Here is an 18,157-nt window from a genome sequence, read left to right as displayed (position 1 = left end):
CTGTAAAGGTAGTGTAAAGCTATCAGATCCTCTTAAATATATTTAAAAAGAGGGTGAAGTAAGGTGTTTGTGAGATTTCAGGAATTTTATGAAAAAACTCAGGAAAGATTAAAAAGTATACCCCACTACTAGGCCACTGAATATTAAGGTTCTTTTTTTTTTTTTTTTTTTTTTTACTTTTTATTAGGTATTTTTCTCATTTACATTTCCAATGCTATCCCAAAAGTCCCCCATACCCTCCCACCCACTCCCCTACCCACCTACTCCCACTTTTTGGCCCAGGTGTTCCCCTATACTGGGGCATATAAAGTTTGCAAGTCCAATGGGCTTCTCTTTCCTGTGATGGCTGACTAGGCCATTTTTTGATACATATGCAGCTAGAGTCAAGAGCTCCGGGGTACTGGTTAGTTCATAATGCTGTTCTACCTATAGCTTTGCAGATCCCTTTAGCTCCTTGGGTACTTTCTCTAGCTCCTCCATTGGGGGCCCTGTGATCCATCCAATAGCTGACTGTGAGCATCCACTTCTGTGTTTGCTAGGCCCGGGCATAGTCTCACAAGAGACAGCTATATCTGGGTCCTTTCAGCAAAATCTTGCTAGTGTATGCAATGGTGTCAGTGTTTGGAAGCTGATTTTGGGATGGAACCCTGGATATGACAGTCTCTAGATGGTCCATCCTTTTGACACAGCTCCAAACTTTGTCTCTGTAACTCCTTCCATGGGTGTTTTGTTCCCAATTCTAAGAAGGGGCAAAGTGTCCACACTTTGGTCTTCCTTCTTCTTGAGTTTCATGCGTTTAGCAAATTGTATCTTATATCTTGGGTATCCTAAGTTTCTGGGCTAATATCCACTTATCAGTGAGTACATATTGTGTGAGTTCCTTTGTGATTGGGTTACCTCACTCAGGATGATACCCTCCTAGGAATTTGCCTAGGAATTTCATAAATTCATTCTTTTTAATAGCAGAGCAGTACTCCATTGTGTAAATGTACCACGTTTTCTGTATCCATTCCTCTGTTGAGGGGCATCTGGGTTCTTTCCAGCTTCTGGCTATTATAAATAAGGCTGCTATGAACATAGTGGACCATGTGTCCTTCTTACCAGTTAGAACATCTTCTGGATATATATGCCCAGGAGAGGTATTTCAGGATCCTCTGGTAGTACTATATCCAGTTTTCTGAGGAACCGCCAGACTGATTTCCAGAGTGGTTGTACAAGCTTACAATCCCACCAACAATGGAGGAGTGTTCTTCTTTCTCCACATCCTCACCAGCATCTGCTGTCACCTGAATTTTTCATCTTAGCCATTCTGATTGGTGTGAGATGGAATCTCAGGGTTGTTTTGATTTGCATTTCCCTGATGATTAAGGATGTTGAACATTTTTTCAGTTGCTTCTCAGCCATTCGGTATTCCTCAGGTGAGAATTCTTTGTTTAGCTCTGAGCCCCATTTTTTAATGGGGTTATTTGATTTTCTGGAGTCCACCTTCTTGAGTTCTTTATATATATTGGATATTAGTCCCCTATCTGATTTAGGATAGGTAAAGATCCTTTCCCAATCTGTTGGTGGCCTTTTTGTCTTTTTGACGGTGTCTTTTGCCTTGCAAAAGCTTTGCAATTTTATTAGGTCCCATTTGTAGATTCTGGATCTTACAGCACAAACCATTGCTGTTCTATTCAGGAATTTTTCCCCTGTACCCATATCTTCGAGGGTTTTCCCTACTTTCTCCTCAATAAGTTTCAGTGTCTCTGGTTTATGTGGAGTTCCTTAATCCACTTAGATTTGACCTTAGTACAAGCAGATAGGAATGGATCAATTCGCATTCTTCTACATGTTAACAACCAGTTGTGCCAGCACCATTTTTTGAAGAAGCTGTCTTTTTTCCACTGGATGGTTTTTGCTCCCTTGTCGAAGATCAAGTGACCGTAGGTGTGTGGGTTCATTTCTGGGTCTTCAATTCTATTCCATTGGTCTATTTGTCTGTCACTATACCAGTACCATGCAGTTTTTATCACAATTGCTCTGTAGTACAGCTTTAGGTCAGGCATGGTGATTCCACCAGAGGTTCTTTTATCCTTGAGAAGAGTTTTTGCTATCCTACGTTTTTTGTTATTCCAGATGAATTTGCCGATTGCCCTTTCTAATTCGTTGAAGAATTGAATTGGAATTTTGAATATTAAGGTTCTTGATGACTCTCCAAAGGTTTCAGGAGAGCAAAGAAGAGATTGCGCAAAGCTTATTACCTCCAGTAATACGTTACTGTATGCTATTGTTTTATCTATCAAATATGCTACTTACAACATTTAAAAATTTTTAGTAGCTTATTATATTATGAAAAAGTATTAGTCATGTTCTGGCTTTTTAAATTGGAGTATACTAATGATTTAATTTCCTTAAGGTTATTATTCCTGGGACTCTAATACTCTCAGGGCCTTTTGATTTCTCTTAGGATCATTTGTTCTTGTTCTTGTGAGCCCAGAGTGCTGTTTAAGGTTGCATTGTTTATCGTTATATTAACTTAACTTGGTATTTGTATTCAGAGGCCTTTTTTTGTTCCCTCCCTAAAGCACTTCACTTTGTTCGAACTTAAAAGATTATAGAGGCTCTGTTTGGTATGTCAGGAGGGTATGTTTCCCCTGCTGTGCTTTAACAAGAAAGTAAAGATCTGTGGATGCTGTTCACCAAAATTCTCTAAAAGGTGCCAGTATTCAGTCATTCATCTCTGACACTGCCTATTTAGATTGAGGGCCAACACTTGCAAGATTGTTCCCACTGCAGATGCCATTTGCAAAGCACAGTTGTAGCTCTTTACCCTACTTGCTTGTCACCTTGACACAACTAGGATCATTTTGGAAGAAGGAATGTCAATTGAACAAATGCTGTTGTTAGATTGGCCCATAGGCAAGTCTGTCTGTCCTCCTTCTGCCCCTTTCTTTCATAATCTGCTAATTCCGATTTGTGTTGTTCATACGATCATGGGTGTCATGCTATCCACTGGAGAATGAGTAACCTAGTAGCCACCCATCTTGCCCAAAGTGTAATCATTCTTTTCCTCCAGTGATTGTCAACTGTCAAAGGCTACTCCGTGAGGGCCAGGGGCATCCACGCTATAATTGTGCCTGGCATGATCTTGTGTAGGACTTAGCAGCTAGCTCAGCTTCTGTCTTGACACATCCAATAGCCATGTCCTGTCCAGAAGACAACATTTCACAATACTCTTCCTCACCCATCCTCTGCCTCTTTATTCTTTCTGCCTCCTCTTCTGTGTTCCCTGGACCTACAGTGGGGTGGGAAGTCCTGATAAAGTGGTGCCATTTAAGAATGAGTCCCTATATTAACGGCTGCCCACTACAAGAAGAAGTTTCTCTGACCAAGGTTGAAACAGCCCCCATGGGTTAGCATTTTATATGGAACTCCCTGTACCTTTGGGCAGCTAGGGCCTCAGGATCAGCTAGGGCCACTTCCACTGCTCTGAGTTGTGGAAGTGCCTGTATGCCTAACTCTGAGTGAGATCCACTCTGACACATTTCTTTCTTTCCTCAGTTTTCTTTTTAATTCCTCCTGGGAGCAGGCACATTTAATTACAGAAATGTATTTGTCATGGAATCATTCTCTTCACACATAGTACTTTTTAGAAATTCTAAATATAATCACACTGCTGGCAAGATAAACTGGTGGTAATTAACTAATACAAAACATTTTTTATAAAATGCATCTGAGACATATATCATTTGCTATTCTTAATTTGTGGTTTTAAGTGTCTCTGGTGGTGGTTGAATGTGATCAGCATTTTATTATAAGCCTTGAGAATCTTATTAGTAAAGTACTCGGCAAAAGTTATTATTAGAAAATGTCAGGAATTTGAGCCTGTCCCCAGGAATCATTTTATTTTATATGATTCATTTTTGGATATCTGAAGATTCAACCCAAATTAGTACAAAAGTGCTTTTAAAAGTAGGAATTCTCAGGGTTAGTGTCGTCAAATTTTGATCCCAAACAGAGTCCTTGGATTGTAGAACTAGTAGTAACAAAGCCTTGTGTCTAATTGAGGCACAAAGGAGACTTTCGTTGTTAGCTAAATATAGGTGGTCAGGAGGTTATATATACAGTATAGAAATAAATGAGAGGTTTCCAGTACCAGGCATGGGTGAGCCTTAACACTAATTAGAGGACTATTGGTTATAGCCAAGGTAAAATGCAGAATTGTAGAGCGTAGTCCCAACTGTCCCTAGTTTACATACAGCACAACTCCTGCACCTAAAGGCTCAGCATTCATTCATTGCAAAGAGGGACTGTAAAGATTGTAAGAGATCAGGAAGTTTGCTGTGAGCTTCGCTGCCTAGAAATGTCAGAGAAGCTGCATCCTTGAAGTTCCAACAATATGGATGACACCAGTAGACATACCAGTGTGGAAGAGGGAAAGCCTCAACTCTAGACAAAGAACAACAGACAACTAAGGAGAAGTCTTTCTCAGGGAAGAGCTCAAGTAACACTTTGCAGATTAAGCAGGTTATGGTTATACATTTAGGAGTGTGCGTGTGTGTGTGTGTGTGCACATGCATATAATTTAGGAAAAAGACGCCACAAATTTGATTGAGAACAAGTTGGGGTACATGAGAGAGTTTGGGGATGGAGAGGAGTCAAATAATGTAATTATCTCAAAAACATATGTGACAAGTAAGAGGGCAGGGGCAAGCTAATCAATTCATCTCTTTCTTGGAGTTGGGCAGAGGTCCAAAAATTTGGGTATCTCCTAATGATAATTTGAATTATTAGCTTGATAGGATTTAGAATCACTATGGAAACGAACCTCTGAGTATGTCTGTGAGGGATTTTTTAGATTAGATTGACTGAGATGGGAAGACCCACCCTAAATGTAGGAGTCATATAGTAATTGGCCAGGATCTTTGACTGTGGAAAAAGGAGAAAGCAAGCTGAGATTGGTCATTTATCACTCCCTGTCAAAATGGATTCAAATGATGAGCCAAAATAAGCACTCCTTTCCTTTAAAAAAAAATGTTCAGGTATTTTGTCCCAACAGTATATAAAGTACCTAAAACACTCCTCTCATGGTTCTTTCTGGCAGTAAGTTATCTACTGTCCTGGTGCTGGTAGGTATGGCATATAAAATGAAGAGTATAATATGTTAGAAGTTGTCTGGACGTCTTAGGTCCATCCCGTTTGGCTAGCCCATCTGAAGAGTAGCTTCTGGCCCACATGGAACATTCTTTAACCAAAGATACAGAAGGTAGGACTTTATGAGGTTATGTAGTCAGTATAAAAATGGAGCAAGGTCAGACTGAGAGTGAGAAGGCAGTCACTGACAGCATTTGAGTAGCATCACTAGACCTCAGGTGCTACCTAACACTATAAAAGGAAAATAAAGCCAGGGAATTCCTTCCTATACCAAAATTCATACCACTGGTATAGAAATTTATGGGTATAAAGTGTGTGTGTGTATCAAAGTATTTTTGAGTACCTTGGAAAATGGCATCTTAGAAATCAGGTCACTCAGTTGAATGTGTTAACAAAATTGGCATTCTTTTAAACAACTAATGTTGAGCAGCCTTAGAGCCACCTTCCTAATAGTTTAAGATACTTGTATTTTGAATGCAGTGTAGCTTTAGAAGCTTAGATATCAGCTAACTGAAGTGTGGTGGTAATATACCTATATTGTGTTCTGTTGTTTAAAGTACATGTTTTTCTGGTATTGTTTAAAAATTAACCTCTCTACTGAAGACAGCCAGTTTCTTCTAATTAAGAGTCTCTCCTGATTTTTGAAGGGAAGTCCCCTCACAGACCCCCTTTAGTGCCCTATCAGCTGCCTCTGTATGATGTACTGTCACTCCTAATATTCTTTCACCTCAGGGCCCAACTATCTACCTATCCCCGTTTAAAAAAAAAAACAAACAAACAAAAACAATTAAAAAAACAAACAAACAAGCAAAACAAAAAACCTCATTCTGAAGGGGAATTGGTCTCAACCTCTTTGTTAACCCACTGTCTAAGTCAGGGTTTCTATTCCTGCACAAACATCATGACCAAGAAGCAAGTTGGGGAGGAAAGGGTTTATTCGGCTTACACTTCCATGCTGCTGTTCATCACCAAAGGAAGTCAGGACTGGAACTCAGAGAGGTCAGGGAGCAGGAGCTGATACAGAGGCCATGGAGGGATGTTCTTTACTGGCTTGCCTCCCCTGGCTTGCTCAGCCTACTCTCTTATAGAACCCAAGACTACCAGCCCAGGGATGGTCCCACCCACAAGGGGCCTTTCCCCCTTGATCACTAATTGAGAAAATGCCTTACAGTTGGATCTCATGGAGGCATTTCCTCAACTGAAGCTCCTTTCTCTGTGATAACTCCAGCTGTGTCAAGTTGACACAAAAATAGCCAGTACAGTTGACCCCTTGTCAACTTGACACACAAACACATCACTAGTAAGCCTCAACCCTTACATTCTTATTCATCCCCAAGATCTAAATAACTTTAAAAGTCCCACAGTCTTTACATATTCTTAAAATTTCAATCTCTTTAAAATATCCATCTCTTTTAAAATCCAAAGTCTTTTTACAATTAAAAGTCTCTTAACTGTGGGCTCCACTAAAACAGTTTCTTCCTTCAAGAGGGAAAATATCAGGGCACAGTCACAATCAAAGCAAAAATCAATCTCCAACCGTCCAACGTCTGGGATCCAACTCACGATCTTCTGGACTCCTCCAAGGGCTTGGGTCACTTCTCCAGCCATGCCCTTTGTAGCACACACGTCGTCCTCTGGGCTCCAGATGCCTGTACTCCACTGCTGCTGCTGCTCTTGGTGGTCATCTCGTGGTACTGGCATCTCCAAAACACTGCGTGACCCCTTCAGTCCTGGGCCTTCAATTACAACTGGGGCTGCACCTTCACCAATGGCCTTCCATGGCCTCTCACAGTGCCGAGCCTGAGCTGCTGTGTGACCCCTTCATGCCTTCAAAACCAGTATCACCTGGGTGACCCTTACACATTACCAAGTCCCACTGCAGAAGGAGTACAACCTTGCCTATCTCTGGAACACAGCCTCTTTGTGCTTTCAGAAAACACTTCCCAGAAGATGTCACCTCAACGATGCTGGTCTCTTCTTAATCACCGCTAATTTCTTAGCTCCAGCTAACCAGCATCAATAGTCCCAGTAATGCAAAGTTTTTGCTTTAGTAGTTCTGGTATCTTGTTAATCACAGCTGATTCTTCAGCCCCAGCTAACCAGAACTACAAAATCTTCACAATAAAAACAGCAATGGCCCTGAAGAGTCTTTAATTTTCCCTCTGAAATTTCACAACCCAGGCCTCCATCCTCTGCACTGTTCTCAACATTATCTTCCAAGCTCCTACACAGAATTCAACAGAGCTCTTAACACCGAATGGGTCTTCTGGCCCAAAGTTCCAAAGTCCTTCCACAGTCCTCCCCAAAACATGGTCAGGTTGTCACAGGAATACCCCACTCCTGGTACCAATTTGTCTTAGTCAGGGTTTCTATTCCTGCACAAACATCATGACCAAGAAGCAAGTTGGGGAGGAAAGGGTTTATTCGGCTTACACTTCCATGCTGCTGTTCATCACCAAAGGAAGTCAGGACTGGAACTCAGAGAGGTCAGGGAGCAGGAGCTGATACAGAGGCCATGGAGGGATGTTCTTTACTGGCTTGCCTCCCCTGGCTTGCTCAGCCTACTCTCTTATAGAACCCAAGACTACCAGCCCAGGGATGGTCCCACCCACAAGGGGCCTTTCCCCCTTGATCACTAATTGAGAAAATGCCCTACAGTTGGATCTCATGGAGGCATTTCCTCAACTGAAGCTCCTTTCTCTGTGATAACTCCAGCTGTGTCAAGTTGACACAAAAATAGCCAGTACACCCACCTTCCTTAACACTAATCTCTTACCTGTCTTAACTTGAACTTCTACTTGTCTGTTAGAATAGGGAAAAGGGGGGAAGAGAAGAAAGGAAGAAAAGAAGATGATATTGACATATTGATTCTAGAGATTGAATCCATGCAAGGCATAGAGATAGTAAAAATGTCCTCTTCAGATATGTTGAGGGCTTAAACTAGCTGCCAAAAGCCAAGCCGCCAGTAAAACCCAGAGTATTATTAATACAGCACCCACCCTAGGTGTATAGAACCATGTCTCTCTGGCTGCTGGAGTCTTGAGCCCTAAGACTTCAGTTGTCCAAGCTTGGAGCTATGGAATCCCGAGTCTGTCAGCTTAGCCATAAGCTTGCAGCACTCATGCACACAGATCTGCCAGCAGCAGAAGGGCTACTCATCAACTACTGTCTGAGGAGAGCCAAAGAGGCCAGAGCTGATTGTGAGCTTTTGTGAGCTGTACAGTAGCTTCTCTAGTTTTCCTCTTCCACTCATTGTTCTTCTTTCTTCTGCAGGCTACTACCAGTGTTTTGCTTGCAACCTTTCAGGCCTTCCATCTGACCTCACCATAGATTATGACCTGGCCCCAGGCTACCCATGATATTTATCGAGTTGATTATTTGCATTAGAAATTGTCAGTTGGAGGCCTGAAGAGGTGGCTCAGCAGTTAAGAGCATTGGCTGTTATTCCAGAGGACCCAGATTCAATTCTGAGCACCCTCATGGCAGCTCACGACTGTCTATAATTGCAGCTTTAGAAGATCCAACACCCTCACACAGACACACATGCAGGAAAAACATCAATTCACATAAAATAAAAATAAATAAATCATCTTTTTAAAAAAGAAATTCAGTTGGGTGTCAGTTTCTTGTTGTTATCATTGCCTTAACATACCCCCAGCCTCTTCCCCCAGCAACACTCACACTCCAGAAATTCTTTGGATTCCACTGGATTGGTGATTTGCTGGGTTAATGAATGGTAGCTTAGAATTGTCTTGCATGCATTTTGTTTATCTTGTTTGTTTTAAATGGAGTCTCTACGTTACCTGAGTTACTTTTAAATTCCTGGGCTTAAATAGTCCTCACTATATCAGCTTCCAGAGAGCCAGTATTATAGGTCCAACCTACACACCCAGTGCATGCATTCTGAAGTAGAATACTTGTATAATAAAGGAGAGATCTGTTCAATACTTAAATGAGGAGTTGGGGAGCCTTGACTTTTAATCTGATAGGTTATAGAATGGTGGTCAAGACCAGCATGGATTGTTGGATGCCCTAAACACATTAGAAGAGTATTGTTTGTGCACTAAAGTATGAAACCCCCTCCTCCTCCTTGATCAGTGTGTGAAGGCCCATTCCCCTTCTTGACCTTACCTAGGTTTCCTGTCCTGCTTCTATCCTTTGGCCATTGTAGTGTACCAGGATCTTACCATTGGGTGTTAGGAGATTTGTCACAATAAAAGAACCTTGTCTGTTAAACAGGTGCATTATATGCTTATAGTTTGCTGCCTGACTTGCCATGGTAAGAAAATAATAATAATACTAATAAACTCTAGAAAATGTTTAATTTGCTTGCTTTTGTTCTTTTTGTGCCTATGTATGTGTGGAATGGAGGTGTATGTGGAGGTCAGAGGTCAGAAATCAACCCTAGATGTTCCTCAGAAGTCAGCCACTCTGTATTTTTAGACTGTGTTTTGAGTTTGGTGGGATGTGGGGCTTGCTAATAAGGCTAAGTTTGATGGTCAGTGATAGCCAAGGATCCTCCTGTGCTTGCCTCCCACACACTGAGACTGCACATGGCGCTCCACTTAACCAACTTTTTATATGGGCCCTGGACCTTGAACTCAGGCCTTTGATACTCATGTTACAAGGTCTTTACTGACTAGCTTATCCAACCCAGCCTCTCTTTTTTTTTTTTTTTAAATAAGATAATTATGCATTTACACCAGTCACTTAAAGATTAGCGAAACAGTTCATTATAATAAAAATGTTTTTAAAGAACCAGTCAGTATTTATTTACATGTATCATGTACTGACCTAAGCTCTGTGGTGGTTTTGTTTCTTGTGATGCACTCTTCTTAATGAGGATGACCTAGCAGCCTGTGTTACTATAGTGAGTAGAGTAATGACTTGGATGTTAATACTACACAAAATCATTTTCTTAAGACATGTTTTCTTTTATTTTGCAGCCTTGGTGAATATTTGGATGAAGCCATTAGACTAATTGCTTGCCATCATGAGCAGAAGCAAACGTGACAACAATTTTTATAGTGTAGAGATTGGAGATTCTACATTCACAGTCCTAAAACGATACCAGAATTTAAAGCCTATAGGCTCAGGAGCTCAAGGAATAGTGTGGTAAGTTTTTATTTCAAAGTATGACAATAAGTCTTGACCTCTTCTCTTTGTAATATAGATCCTTTGGTAAGTATCAACTTCTCAAAAAAATAAAAAATAAAAAAGTCAGGGCAATGTAAATGAAAGCCATACTGTGTGGGGCTGGACAAACGACTCAGAGGTTAAGAGACTGTTCTTGCAGAGGTCCTGAGTTCTATTTCCAGCAACCACATGGTGGCTTAAAACCATCTGTAATGGGATCTGATGCCCTCTTCTGGTGTGTCCTAAGACAGAGATAGTGTACTCGCGTACATTAAATAAATACATAATAAATAAATTCTTTAAGACAAAAAAGAAAAAAGAAAGTGGAAAAAAAAGAATGCCATATTGTATTAATTTTCCTAGGGGGTTACTGGTCTTTTGTTGTTATTATTACTGTTATTCATAAGTTGTAACTATTAACCAACACTGCTATTTTGATACATAAATCGTGACTAAATACTTGGTCAAAGGCCTATAGAGACATACACTGATATCAGGGAAGAGGAAATGGCAGGCTTGCTCGTCCATGGATGCATTGTTTCCCATAGCTGATTAGTGAGATGTCTCGTGGAATCTTCACTTTCACTCTGATGAAATGGGAATTTCAGTAACCTCACCACTTTACCCTGACCCTGGGGAGTAAAGTTAGCTAGTACATCTGTTTCAAAACCCATGTATCTTTAAAGTTGATTTATAAACTAACTTCTACAAAAGATCCAGGTTTTATAGGTGAGCATAATTCTTTATAAACTGGAGTGGAAAATATGCCTTGGGATAGTTCTGCTCCTGATGCAGAATCACTAAGTTAGCATTATAATCTAGAGTTTGGAGAAATGCTAAGCCATACCCAAGCATAATTACATCTTTGTTACTTCATAAACAATTTTATTTAAAATCTGTTAAAAGAAATCGGAGTGGGCATACTGGCTGGTTTTGTGTATCAACTTGACACAGCTGGAGTTATCACAGAGAAAGGAGCTTCAGTTGAGGAAATGCCTCCATGAGATCCAGCTGTAAGGCATTTTCTCAATTAGTGATCAAGCGGGGAGGTCCCCTTGTGGGTGGGACCATCTCTGGGCTGGTAGTCTTGAGTTCTATAAGAGAGCAGGCTGAGCAAGCCAGGGGAAGCAAGCCAGTAAAGAACATCCCTCCATGGCCTCTGCATCAGCTCCTGCTTCCTGCCCTGCTTGAGTTCCAGTCCTGACTTCCTTTAGTGATGGAAGTGTAAGCCGAATAAACCCTTTCCTTCCTAACTTGCTTCTTGGTCATGATGTTTGTGCAGGAATAGAAACCCTGACTAAGACAGAGTGCTTGTGATTCAGTATGTCTATAAGGTTCTAGAAAAGCTCTTGTATATGTCTACAAATACATGTACACAGAGCTATTCATTGAAAAATTATTTCTAATAGCAATAGTTGAAACAGCATCAAGTCTGGAAGCAGGAAAATAAAAAATTATGATATAGTCAAACAGCAAAATACTGTACAACATTTAAAATGAACTAGAGCTGTATATGTCAGCCAGGCATTATGAAAAGTAAGCGCTGAGTAGTATTAATACAGCCTGCACAATAGTGTACCTTGTTGCACCATTCCTCTGTACTGTGAAATGACTATAGAAAAGAGAAACACTTACCTCTGAGAACACAAGAGAAAGACGTCCTTAGCTGTAATATGTCTCTTTTTTAGATATCAGAACAATTGTAGTAAAATCCTAAATTATTAGAATTTAATAATAGAATTGTATAATGAAAACACTGACTTTCATTCTTTTCTAATATCTTCATATCAAGTATTCATATTTATTAATACCTTGAGTTCCTCCTCCAAAACAAAATGTTAAAGGAGTTGTGATTTTTAGTCTTTTGTATACATATTATCAGGATAGTTTCCTTTCTGTACTCATTGACTTGTGTCTTATTCAAAACCCTGTAATATTCTTCAATAATTACATAATAATTCTCTCTCTCTCTCCCCCTCTCCCTCTCCCTCTCCCTCTCTCCTGTGTGTGTGTGTGTGTGTGTGTGTGTTACCTACATGTATGTCTGTATACTGCTTGTTTGCCTAGTGCTTGTAGAGGCCAGCAGAGGGCACTGGATCCCCTGGAACTGGAGTTGTAGATGGTTGTGAACTGCCATGTGGATGCTGGGAAATAAAACTGGGTTCTTTGAGAGAGCAGCTAGTATTCTTAGCCATCTCTTCAGCCCCAGAATTCTTCAGCAAATAAGAATAAGTAGAAGTCATGATTACATAGCCTTTCTTGCTAGATGTGCAAGGTGAAGGAGTCCTTTAGACCTTAGACTAATACTAATGATTTGTGCAGCAAGGCTCAAGGGGTAAAGAAAGGAACCTGTTGTTAAGCCTTACTCCCCAGGATCCATCTGGTGGAAGGAGAGAACCAATAAGGAAAAGTTATCTTCTGTCTTCCACATGACATCCCATCCACACGCATATGTGCATACATGCATATACAAAATAGATACATTTTTTAAATGTAATTTTTTAAAAATAAAAGACAAAAAGAACTTGTGTCCTAGTGCCCACATATGTTCAGTGGATCTTGGGTAACAGTCTAGTTGGAAAAAGTAAGGAGTCTACTTGATTGGTTTGTAAAAATTTGGTTTTAGAGATTTGTGTTTAAAATTTATTATTATTTTTGATTTCTTATTACAGTGCAGCTTATGATGCCATTCTTGAAAGAAATGTTGCAATCAAGAAGCTCAGCCGGCCATTTCAGAATCAGACCCATGCTAAGCGCGCCTACCGAGAACTAGTTCTTATGAAGTGTGTTAATCACAAAAATGTAAGTGTTCAAGTTCACATTTCTGAGGTATAAATGAAATCAAGATTTATTCATGAATACATGCCTGTCAAAGGCTTTTTAAAAAATATTAGGAGTTTTAAATTGCTTCTCTAGATCGAAACATTATTTAAAATCTAAAGTGATCCTCCACCCCCGTTATTAAGTAGTAGCAAAAGAACAAAAATGTCTTCTGAAATTTTGATTTGATAATTTCCTAGCATTTAATTTGTAGGAGTCTTAAGGAGATAGTGTTTGAAAAGTATTTTATTCAGAATTGAGCTCATCTTACGTCCTTTTTGTAAGACATAAAGGTGACATTTCAAAAAGCTGTACAAAGATGAAATCATGCCCATTTTATTTGGACATTGGGATTTAATGGGACTCAAAATTCAAACTACCTCTGCACCTGATTCTGACTTCTTTTATCAGTACTAACTTTTACTCAGATAATAATAGTTGAAGAAAAACTTTGGAAATATATACAGAGAACTAGGAAAACATTTCTAACTTGAAGATAAAACTTTTATTCATTTTGAAAATAAAAAGTTAATGTAAGTATGCATTAAATATACTGATGTATTTGGAATTATTTTTTTAATGTTTTTTATTGTGTGTACACTGTATACTGTAGCTGTCTTCATACACACCAGAAGAGGGCATCAGATCCCATTACAGATAGTTGTGAACCGTCATGTTGTTGCTGGGAATTGAACTCAGGATCACTAACCACTGAGCCATCTCTGCAGCCCCTTAGGAATATCTTAATGCAGTATATTGTTCTTCCAAAGTGGAAAGACATAAACTAGGAGAGAATTGCATAGAGGACAGTTTTATGAAGCACTAAACTGAAAGTGCTGGCCAGAGACATTGTCCAAAGAGTTTATATAAAATGTAATGAGTTCCATACGTCTGGTGTAGAAAGTACATCACATTTTGAGAGCTAGCTGTCTGTAGAACCTTTTGTGTATTAGAGTTACAGATTCATCACCATTGGAAAATATATAGATGTTAAGGATTAGGCTTATTATTTGGGAAGTTTATGATGTTTTGATGGTAGTGAAATATGCTGAATTAAATACTACAAAGCAATAATAATTTAGCTGTCAGTTGGTAGAAGGCATACCGAAATGCTGAGATTTCAAGAGGCAGGTTCTTGTGAGCTTCAGCACACTGGGAAGGCTTAATGGGGGCAAAGGAGTAGAAGGAACTGACTCTTAAAATTGGGGTGAAAGTTCTTTGGAAAAAGGGGTCTGACAGAGGTTGAGTGTTCATTATCAAGGAAGAAATGGTGGTCTTTCTTGTTGCAGGTGGGAGCCAGACATGGTGCTTGTCAGACGAGTTCTGCTTGTGCCCTTCTGGTCTGGGCAGAGCGGTTTTAGAGCTGTGGAAGTGTTGTCTAAGGTTTTCTTTGTTCAATTCAAATACTTCTTCCTCTACCCTGGTTGGCAGCAGAGAAGTTCCATTTGCTAAATGGAGAATGTGGGAACGAACCATGTACTTAGGTTAGCTAAAGTGGTCCAGACTGGATGGATGCTCAGCATACTTTGTTTATTGAATGAGTATAAAAAAATTAATATGGTGAAAACTACAAATGTCAGACCCACTCTGTCACCCCTGGTGTATAATGGATATTTTGTAATGTTTTATCTTTTTAGAGTTTGCTGTTCTGGACAGATGATCTTGAAATGATGATTCTATGCTCTTTTCAAGTTTTTTGTAATTTTTAGTTTTTCTTTTCACCAGATCACTCTGATGAAACACTTAGCACACAAATGCTGCATGTCTGATGAATTCTTCTAGTAGCTGTTGAGGCTTGTCTCTTTATTTCAAGTATTAATCCACTTGACTCATTGTCTAACAAGTAATCAAAAGGCCTGATAGCAAGTCACATTGCATCCTGTTGGTTTGAGAAAACTAAGTATACTACTTTTTGTTGTCCACCTTCAGATATCAAAAGTGAAGTGTGGCTAGTCTCAGAGTTTTAGGCAACTCCCTACTTCCCCACCACGCCCAACGCTCACGCTCTGGAATAATATCTTTATTTCAACTTCACATTTACTGGTTTCACTTGCCAGAATTGCTAAGATTGTCTTCATAATAGGTAGAACTGTTAAGCATATTGTAGAAATTGCCATGTTTAACTCTCAGAATTATTCAGCTTCCCCTAATTCTTCTTCATGTTCATATGCATGCTATTAGATGCATTTTACCTTTTTGAAATCTTTATATTCTATATCTAGTTGTATTATTCCTCTGTGACTGTTATCTTTTGTTGTTGTTTTATCCTCAGAGGAAAACAGTGTTTTTGGTAAGTTTTTACTTGGTTGTGGTAATTAATAGTTCTTTGATACCTAGTCATAACCCACCTCCTCATCATCCCTTGACCTTGGCTTGACTGCTGTTCTGAGATAATAACTTCTTACTTTTTTATTATTATAAAATAGGACAGCTGTGCTGTTCATTTGCTTTACAAAAGCTCAGTAAGATATGGTTCAAATACTAGTCAGTTCGTCAACTTCAAGTATATAGTTGGATATGTTCACTAATACATGTAGTGAGAAAGAATCCTGTGTACTTTTATTGTCCTCCCTACTTCCCACACCCAACAGTAGTGCCTCTAACTTAAATAATTCATTTTACCCTTTCTGGCTTAATGTTTTTCTGAATATTTACTGACAGATGCCTTCTATAAGCAGAGCTTAAAGCATACGTGAATGGCATCCATTCTGTCCTCATGAAGATTATGTCTAGAGAAACAGTCCCTTTCCTAAATTACTGGCAGACATGAAGTGCACCTTTGCATACTGGCCGAGGAAAGCAGATCAGGTAGTTCTTTCTAACAAGGACCGTCTGTGGTCTGCGATGAGCTTATTACGGAAATGAGATTCTGTTACATGTGCTGAATGTAGAAATGACATGAACAGTAACAGAGGGCCAAGGATGTTACAAAGGAGGTCCATCTTTAGATAATTAAGCTCAGTAAATAAATGTCAAGCATAGGAAATAATACACTAAAAGATTAAAAAAAAAAAAAACCAAAAAAACATGTTTGAAACTAATTGATATGGCCAAAGTGACAAGTTTTAATATTTAGCAAAATGAGGGACAAGTTAGTGCTGTATTCTGGGGACTTGAGGTGGACTGCTGGGGAGGTTTACTGGCTTTACATTTTGAGGGTGATAAGTAATAGAATCAGATTTGTCTTTATAATATTATATAATATTCCCATATTATAGATAGTAAAATGGTATCTGAAATTGCTGAAAACTATTGTTAGAGACTCTGCTTGTACTATTCTGTTCAGGCTACTATCACAAAATACAGTAAACTATGTGGATTAAAAAACAGAAGAATTGGAATAGGGCCACAAGCCTCTCCGGTCAGAAAAGCGCCGGGGTAGCTAGGGCGCAGGGTCAGCTGACACTCGCCAGCTACCCACAACACCCGCCACAGAATCTTAAGACTTCTGGTGAGTGGAACACAGCTTCTGCTCCAATCCAATTGCGCGCAGGACCTGAGACTGCATTAGTTAGGGAAGCAGGAAACCGGCCTGAGTAGGACCACAGGCCTCTTCCAGCCGGACCAGCACCGGGGTAGCTAGAGCGCAGGGTCGGCTGACACCCGCCAGCTACCCACGACCCCCGCCACAGGATTTTGAGACTGCTGGTGAGTGGAACACAGCTTCTGCTCCAATCTTTTAAACAGTGACAACTACAACAACTAACCCCAGAGATTACCAGATGGCCAAAGGTAAACGTAATAATCTTACTAACAGAAACCAAGACCATTCACCATCATCAGAACCCAACACTCCCACTTCGCCCAGTCCAGGGCACCCCAACACACCGGAAAAGCTAGACACGGATCTAAAAGCATATCTCATGATGATGGTAGAGGACTTCAAGAAGGACTTTAATAACACACTTAAAGAAATACAAAGGAACACTGGTAAACAGGTAGAAGACAGTAAAGAGGAAGCACAAAAATCCCTTAAAGAATTGCAGGAGAACACTGCTAAAGAGTTACAAATCCTTAAAGAAAAACAGGATAACATAATCAAACAGGTAGAAGTCCTTACAGAAAAACAGGAAAACACATCCAAACAGATGATGGAAATGAACAAAACCATACTAGACCTAAAAAGGGAAGTAGACACAATAAAGAAAACCCAAAATGAGGCAACACTGGAGATAGAAACCCTAGGAAAGAAATCTGGAACCATAGATACGAGCATCAGCAACAGAATACAAGAGATGGAAGAGAGAATCTCAGGTGCAGAAGATTCCATAGAGAACATCGGCACAACAATCAAGGAAAATGTAAAATGCAAAAAGATCCTAACTCAAAACATCCAAGAAATACAGGACACAATGAGAAGACCAAACCTACGGATAATAGGAGTGGATGAGAATGAAGATTTTCAACTCAAAGGACCAGCAAACATCTTCAACAAAATTATAGAAGAAAACTTCCCAAATCTAAAGAAAGAGATGCCCATGAACATACAAGAAGCCTACAGAACTCCAAATAGACTGGACCAGAAAAGAAATACCTCCCGACACATAATAATCAGAACAACAAATGCTCTAAATAAAGATAGAATACTAAAAGCAGGAAGAGAAAAAGGCCAAGTAACATATAAAGGCAAGCCTATCAGAATTACACCAGATTTCTCACCAGAGACTATGAAAGCCAGAAGATCCTGGACGGATGTTATACAGACACTAAAAGAACACAAATTACAGCCCAGGCTACTATACCCAGCCAAACTCTCAATTAACATAGATGGAGAAACCAAAGTATTCCACGACAAAACCAAATTAACACATTATCTCTCCAGGAATCCAGCCCTTCAAAGGATAATAACAGAAAAAAACCAATACAAGGACAGGAACCACGCCCTAGAAACAACAAGAAGGTAATCCCTCAACAAACCTAAAAGAAGACAGCCACAAGAACAGAATGCCAACTTTAACAACAAAAATAACAGGAAACAACAATTACTTTTCCTTAATATCTCTTAATATCAGTGGACTCAACTCCCCGATAAAAAGACATAGACTAACAAACTGGCTACACAAAC

The 18,157-nt window shown here is 39.7% G+C and overlaps 1 protein-coding gene across 3 annotated transcripts in view; it reads left to right on the top strand.

The window, feature by feature from the left end:
* The window catches only part of Mapk8 (mitogen-activated protein kinase 8), a 74,061-nt gene that overhangs the window by 27,687 nt on the left and 28,217 nt on the right, over window positions 1-18,157 (top strand). For all 3 annotated transcript variants that reach the window (XM_029468851.2, XM_021181283.3, XM_021181284.3), the window contains exons 2-3: window positions 10,083-10,251; window positions 12,945-13,074. In XM_029468851.2, the coding sequence (XP_029324711.1) occupies window positions 10,130-10,251; window positions 12,945-13,074 (252 nt within the window). In that variant the 5' untranslated portion in view covers window positions 10,083-10,129. The remainder of the gene's footprint in view (window positions 1-10,082; window positions 10,252-12,944; window positions 13,075-18,157) is intronic.

Source organism: Mus caroli, unplaced genomic scaffold (assembly GCF_978045245.1).
Source record: "Mus caroli unplaced genomic scaffold, Mus_caroli_1 scaffold_12, whole genome shotgun sequence".
Taxonomy (NCBI): Eukaryota; Metazoa; Chordata; class Mammalia; order Rodentia; family Muridae; genus Mus; species Mus caroli.
The sequence above is the reverse complement of the archived record's forward strand: the minus strand, read 5'-3'. Positions and strand labels throughout refer to the sequence as shown.